At 37.3% G+C, this 7,595-nt stretch overlaps 1 protein-coding gene across 1 annotated transcript in view; it reads left to right on the top strand.

Moving 5' to 3' along the window:
• The window catches only part of tmem131 (transmembrane protein 131), a gene marked incomplete in the record, with an annotated part of 75,676 nt that overhangs the window by 40,710 nt on the left and 27,371 nt on the right, over positions 1–7,595 (top strand). The window contains 7 exon segments of the mRNA XM_014023043.1: positions 1,292–1,409; positions 1,497–1,635; positions 3,850–3,959; positions 4,047–4,119; positions 4,207–4,358; positions 4,427–4,569; positions 6,856–7,042. Coding sequence (XP_013878497.1) covers positions 1,292–1,409; positions 1,497–1,635; positions 3,850–3,959; positions 4,047–4,119; positions 4,207–4,358; positions 4,427–4,569; positions 6,856–7,042 — 922 coding nt within the window.

The raw sequence follows: 7,595 nt of genomic DNA, 5'->3' as shown, positions 1-7,595 counted from the left end.
GGATTATTTTATGAAGGTTAGGCTGGTCCTGAGTTTCATGGAGTAATTCGCTAGATAAACATGTATGTGTTCCGATCACTCTATCACAGAAAAATAAGAGTTGTAGAACTTATTGAAAACTCAAGACAGCCATAACATTATGTTTTTTTACAAGTGTATGTAAACTTTTGACCACAACTGTAGTTTTAGTTGAAATTATTAAACTATTTGTGAACAAAGCTCAGTTTAAAATGTTTTTACTGTATATAAATCTAAGAAACATGTCTACACAAAACAGTCTGTTATTCTGCTTTTTRTTTTACTCTGAAATAGAACATAGTTTTACTAAATGAACCAGTTGTTTTGTGTTAAACAAAACRTAAACCCTGTATTTAAAGGGGTAGTTTGGTTATTTTCGAGAGGTGTTGTATGTAGAAGGTAAAGAACAACTTAGTTGTTGATGGGTTGGAGTTCAGGTCTGATTCTGGCTGTAACACCTCCAGCTKGAATATGATCTCATTACAAAATAACCTTGTAATGTCAAACTTGTGGCACTGYAAAGGTTTATAATATAACATTTGTGTGAATCGTTACAAAACATTTTGTAGACTGGGAATATTTTACATCAACAACAGTCCACTTTGGCCTGTGCTCCACTTGGACTAGCCTGTCKGTTCGGTCAGACCAAAACAGTTTCTTCATCCTAGGGGAGACAGTAAATAGCTTTCTACAACAGACACAACCTTTCCACAAGAGCAAAAACTAAACAGTTTGACTTGTATTAAATGCTGTKGTCTGTTGTTTTATTTACTAAAAACACATTTGGAGTTTTTAAAGCCAGCAGAAAAATCTGTAATTTTAGCATCATGACGATACCCAAGTAAATCCATCAAATGTCAGAACCACAACAATCCACTGTTATAATAAAAGCAGCAGGTCAGTTGTTTTTTAGTTGTCAATATGAAGAGCTTAAAACAAATGTTCATTTTAAGGCAAGTTTTAGTTTTTTACAGTTTTTATAAACTGATTTATAGGCTTTTTTTGGATTAGCTAAATTTTTTCCTTCTGACTGAATAATCCTCGTTCCCACCACTTCTCCCCTCAGCTGTTTGTTTTTTTATTTATATTTATACAATTATCTGTAATTTTTCCCATAATATGATCCTCTCAGAACTCATCTGTTTACTTATCAAGAAGCACAATCAATGTTTTATTTGGCTTCTCTCCCTGTGAATGTTAGTTGTTGATAGTTGAGTTGGAATGGAAGCTAAAAGTCTAAATGGGAAGTTTTTTTGTTTTTTTGTTTTTCCAGCCGAGTCTAAACCCCATGGGGTGATGGCATTACAGGAGGACATCTGGGACGCTGACGTTGACCTCCACCAGACCCTCCTCAAACGATGGAAGGAGCTCAAAGAGAACTCAGGACATAAGTGAGCATGTTTGAGAGAAGCTACTGCTCTGCTCTGCTTCTTGACGATTCGTGTGTGTTTGTAATCATTTCTTTCTTCTTGCCGAAGAATCGAAGCCATGTTTGAAGTCAACACAGACCTTCAGAAGAACGTTCAGGCTAAAATAACGGCACATTTGACCTGGCCTACACTTGTCAACTCTTCACAAAGAATCACGTTTCCCTTAACCAACACAAACAGTTCCTCTGTGAGTACAAACTCTCTGCCACTGATGGTCACACGCGCGCGCGCACACACACACACACACACGCACACACACGCACACACACGCACGCACGCGCGCACACACAAGGTTAGAGTAGAGGTCTTCAACCCTGTTCCTTGTGACCTACTGTCCTTTATATTTAAGCTGTTATTTTTTTACCTTTTCACTTAAAACACTCTTCTTTAATCTAGTATTAAAAATATGAGTTAATAGTTTAATGACTTTATTAAAACAAAGTTTATTAAACTCTGCTGGTAGACTATCTGGACCAGGGGCCTCATGTATAAACGGTGCGTACGCATAAAAAAATTGCGTGTGCCAGTTTCTACGCCCACGTTGGGATGTATAAAAAACCAACTTTGTGTGAAAGTGTGCATAAATATATGGTTATGGATGCTACTTTTTGCACATCGAATCTGAAGTTGTATAATCAGAGCTGATTAAATAATTATCTGACATGCTTGTTTAGTTCAGTGTTTATATCTGAACCTGCCTCTGACCGGATGCTCCGGTGAAGCTTTTTTTTATTTTTGGAACACAGCAACGAGCAGAAAATAAAGTATTGACTGAGTAACTTTAGGATCGATACGCTCCATGACCGAGGCCGGACGTCTTTATTATCATACTGTCTAAATGAAAAATTAAAAGTAAAAAGACGAAGCTACTGGACTTTTGTTTTGGAGCTGTAAACACATGGAGCTACAGATTTAACAGTCTCATGAATCCTTCACCCCTCCTCACTGATGAAAGATTCAGATGGAATGTGACATGAGCGTTCACACTGCAGTCACTTTGAAAACATCAGATATGTATCTGATGTAGAACCACACACTGAAATGGCCTGTGTTGGATTTAAAAAAAAAACGTATTCGTCGCGTTCAGACCGTCATAAAAAACATGGATTTGGTCGCATTTGCCTGCGGTGTGACCGWAGCCTAAGAAACAGATGATGGCTGCATCATCAGTGGAGGAACTTCCAAACATTTATGATCACATTTTTTAAATCACACATCATTTCTCTACTTCAGTAGAGCTTAAATGTCCTCTAAGATTTTTAACATGCAGTATAAAGTGTCTATTGTTCCTTTTATACACAGAGGTGGAATAATCTACACTCCCTGTGGAGAGTGTCCACACTTCCACTGCTTTTATAAATTAAATAGTTGATCATTTTCAAATGAGATTTTTAGTTCATTTCATTTTCTTTTCCCTTGGTTGTATTTTTACTACATCTAAATCTTTATATACATACTGTCATCTTATGTGCAGTATTTTCTTTTAGATTTAATTGCTTGCATTTAAAATGGGAAGAAATCTTTAATTCTCTTAATTCCCATAATTTGATATCTGAAAATATCAAATCTGTTGCTTTAAATATTTCACATTTTAACTCATTTTGTCACCAATAAGCGTGCTGTGATTTTCTTTGATTGTGTAAATAAATGATCACATTTATTGATGGATCAACTCAAAATTCACTGAGAGAAGTCACTTTTTGTGTCGTTTCATTCACTTTTGCACGGAGGAGATATTTACCAAAAAGAGATCCCTTGATAGATAATTTCCTTATAACTTTGTTATAAGTGTAGTCAAACCCTATCTAGGTTTCAGACTCATTTAATGTTTAATTTCTAAAACCCATTCCTATTGTTTGATCCACACAAAACTGAAACTTTAATCATTTAAAACTGTTTTTAAACTGTAGATGTTTAAGTTGTGAAGAATACTGTTGATTCTAGTTTTTGCATCAGATCAAGTGACGTAAATTTTGAGAAGGTATGAAGTTCTATTTAAATCTGAAGCAATTTCATGTTATAATCAGTTTGCCTTCTTGTGTCAGATTAAAAGGATCAACAGCAACTCTATCTTCAGTGACAGTTTGAAAATCTCCACACAAAATCATATTTAAACCAACATAAAGTACTTCACTGAGCTTCTTAAATAATTTGACCTTCTTGGCTGTTTTCCCTGCTTCAACACACCTGACTGGAATGAACGAGTGATTGGCAGGCTCCTGCTGAACCTGATGACCTTCTGATCAGGTCATTTTATTATTTAAATCAGGTGTTAAAGCAGGGAAAGACCTTAAACCTGCAGCACAGTGGGTCATGAGGACCAGGGTTGAAGACCTCTGGGTTGGAGTATAGTTCAGGTTTCTGTGAGTCTGATGCAGGACATGTCTCTGTTTCTCCACAGGATGAGGAGGTGATCCTGCAGAACCCTGCAGACGTCCCAGTCTACGTCCAGGTTCTCCCGTTGGCACTGCTGCCCAACCCCTCGGTGTTTTCAGGAAAGCTGGCAGACAGGTGAGAAGTCCCCCCCAACCACCACCATCACAGTCCTCATACCTGAATCTAACCGCGGCGCTCACACTCTCTGCTTTTAATTGTCAGGTTGCCATTAGGAAATTTGTCCAATATCAACATAGATACAAAAACGTTAGAGTTCCAGGTTCACAGAAATCAAGTGAGTCCGCCTGTCGCTGTCCGGTCGCTGGTTAGGACAGAGGAAGCTGTTTGCCTCTAACAGGCTGTTGGTTGGTTTGTTTCACAGACATTTCTAATAAAAAGCAGTTCAGGGTTCGTCGAAGGCTCGACCAGACCGTATGTGTACAACCTCCTCCTGCTGCCCGGAGAGGTCAAGTCACTCAGTGTGAGGTTCACCCCCGTCAGCAACCACAGCGTCTCCTCGCTCCTCATCGTCAGGTGAGCCCGGTGTTTAACGCCGTCAGAGGCTCCTGGAAACCCAGTCTGAACTTGTTCCTTTCATTTAGGAACAACCTGACGGTGATCGACACCATCGTATTACACGGACRAGGTACAACTGAGAGCCTGAAGGTTGCAGGGAAGCTTCCAGGCCAGGGCAGCTCTCTGAGGTACAAGATGACAGAGGCCCTGCTGAAGGACTGCACAGAGAGTGAGTCTGAGCAGAGCACCATTCCACACATGAAACTTAGCTTTTATTTTTTTGGGCTGCAGCTAACGATTATCTTCGTAATCGATTGTTCTATTGAACGTTCTTAATTATCAGGTTCTGCAGTAATTACGTTTATTTTATGACAAAAACCATTAGTTCATATTGTGATCAGGTAATCTACACTTGCTGATGACCCTGCTGTAATCAGATTTAAATTACTATACCAGCTGTGTTTGATTCACGCATCTCCAATTGCTTGTATTTGTGTGAGAGGTTTGAGGAGCATTAATTCAAAGCCCTCTGAATTAATTTTACCATCTAAATTCTATAAATGAATTTTGTCGTTTGGAAAGCTGAATGTGATCTTTTATGTTAGAAATGTAGTAAGTAAAATAGGTAATGTAAAAATTTGATGTTTGTACATTGAGTGTTGTAGAGTGGACTTGTTTTTTTACTTTTAGTTTGAATCATTTTTATTGTGCATTTTCCTTTTTCCACAAAAAACTAAATACTGCAACACTACAATAACAAATTTCAGTATAAATTCCCCAAATAAGTTAAACCAAAATAAAATGGTGACAAATAAAATTAACTAATTATAAATAAAAAAAATACATAAATGAAAAGTTCCCTTGTTATTGTTATGGTAAATGTAAATACATGTTTTTAATGAGGACTGTCTTATTAAGCAGTGTTCATAGTTCCCATTTTAGGAAATAAAGTATTTAGTCTTGACTGCTATAAACAGATATAACAGTAATAATTAATTAATGATATTGGGTTTCAAAGTCATAAATAACAGCAGCAAAGAAAATACAATAAAAAGAAATAAAAAAAGATATCCTAACTACTATAAATACTTTTAAACTTGAAATATTCACTCCTAGTATCTCATTTGTTAGGATAGAAGCACAGCAACAAATAAATTTGTTTTCTGTGCTTTTATCTTTATTTGATGCACAGTAAGTGTTGTTTTTATCACAAAACGTCCACACTGTTAAATGATACCCTGCCTGGTAGCCACTACGATGAGTCAGCATAAGTAACGTTGGCCAAAATATACCTCCTGTAATATCTGTAACATGACAGATTATCACCGATTTTCTGCAAATGGAACGTAAACAACACCTGTTGTTTACTCCAGATGCATTCGGTAGACCCATCAGCTGTTTTCATTCTGGTGCAGAAACATCGAGGACGTGCAGCGYATTCACTGCGTTTTGGTTTATTCTAAAATTTTCCCACATTTTTGATAATTTCTGTCACTTTCTGAGCACTTCCTTTTGGGACTCTTTGTCTTCCTCCATAGCCTTTTTCTTGTTATCTATGTTTGTCAGTAAGTAAAGCAATTTTTATGGGTTTTAGAGGTTTTTATTCATTGTCTTTGACCCCCATAAAATAGAACTTTAGACTGTCTAAATGAGACACAACTGGTCACAAGTAAAATGGCCGCTATTTAAAAAAAAGTACGTGCCTGATTTTCTAAATCTAAAATGCGTTGGATTTAGTTTTTTTATTCTCTAACAAATAAACTTTTTAAGAATTGCAATGAAAGTAGTTAAAATTTTCCTTTGGGATACCTAGTAGCATTCCATAAATAACAGGATGGTTTTGCACTGAGTCACACAGTATTGTGATTCAGAGCTGAAACATTACATCATATGTTTATTTTCCTGCTCAACAGCAGCCACTGATCACAACCCTGATAATCTGACAGCCCGTGACTTTTTCACTCCTTTTTATTTATTCACAAAACGTTCTGGCTGTGAAACGAGCCAGACTTCATAACAAGGTTCATGTGCGATAATTTTACAAAACGATCTGTTACATGGATGTAGTAACTGAAGCAGAGGGCTACTAATCTAAACTATTCAAAACTTGTACATTATCTTTCCCACATGATTCCTCAGCAGCAGCACAGACATTATTCTGAAGTTGCAGCAGTAGAAGTTGTTCTCGCCTACAGAACATACTGTTCCTTCACTGCCTGAAAGTGTCACCTTTGCAGGTTTTTACATAACAAAATCCCTGTCAGCTCACATTTGAATAGCGCCTGCCTCCAGGCTAGTTTAGCAGGTCTCAAACAAACAATGATCACCTGGCATTTTTGACGAATCAGAGAGAAAACTGCTTGTTAAGAGGGTGGAACAAAAAACACCTCTGAGTCAAAGTGACAGGATGAACTAACTGCATGTGAGAAAATTAGTTTTTAGAACGCGTCGGCTCACTCTCCAAAAAGGCACGTGCTGATTCTTGGCGACCGTGGACCTGTTGTGTGTTTTTCAGAAATAAAAGTCAAAGAGCCGAACTTCACCCTCAGAAGAACCTTCAAAGTGGAAAACACTGGACTGCTMCCGATCACCATCAGTTCAGCAGAGATCAACGGACAAGCTTGTGAAGGATATGGTTTTAAAGTTCTCAACTGTCAAGAGTTTGCACTTAAGCCAAATGCTTCAAAAGAACTCGTCATAATGTAAGTGATCGTGTGTGTGCGCGTTTGTGTGTGTGTGTGCGCGCACTCAGTCTCTGATTTTTTAAAAAATTTTCTCAGTTTTCTTATCAGTTCTCATTTTATCTGTAAAATGACAGAAGGCTAAACATCACTCAGATGTTTTCTTGTTTTTCCCATGAGGATTTGTTGTTTTGTTTTGTAATCAGATGAGACTTTGAGTCCTTGTTTGTGTGATTTGCTTCTAAAGAACAAGTGTGACAAGTAGCTGTTTACTTGCTCTGGTGCTGACTCAGTCCAATGGATTGCTTGTGATTATCAACTTGTCCTCCATGCTTGCATTGTTTGTGGTGTGTAGCTTTTAGCAGTGGTTTTATTACTTAGTGATGGTTGTGTTTTACAGATTAAGAGCCTTGAAATACTCCACACAGTGGCATTTTTTCCAGTTAAAAAGTTTACACCCCTTATTCAAGTGTTCATTTTGTTGCTTTACGGTCTGGAAGTTAAATGGATTTTCAATTTGATCATAATAAATACACCAGAATAAAACTGGTAAAATTAGAAAAATACTTTATTA

The sequence above is a fragment of the Austrofundulus limnaeus genome, unplaced genomic scaffold (assembly GCF_001266775.1).
Source record: "Austrofundulus limnaeus strain Quisiro unplaced genomic scaffold, Austrofundulus_limnaeus-1.0 Scaffold355, whole genome shotgun sequence".
Lineage (NCBI taxonomy): Eukaryota > Metazoa > Chordata > Actinopteri > Cyprinodontiformes > Rivulidae > Austrofundulus > Austrofundulus limnaeus.
The sequence above is the reverse complement of the archived record's forward strand: the minus strand, read 5'-3'. Positions and strand labels throughout refer to the sequence as shown.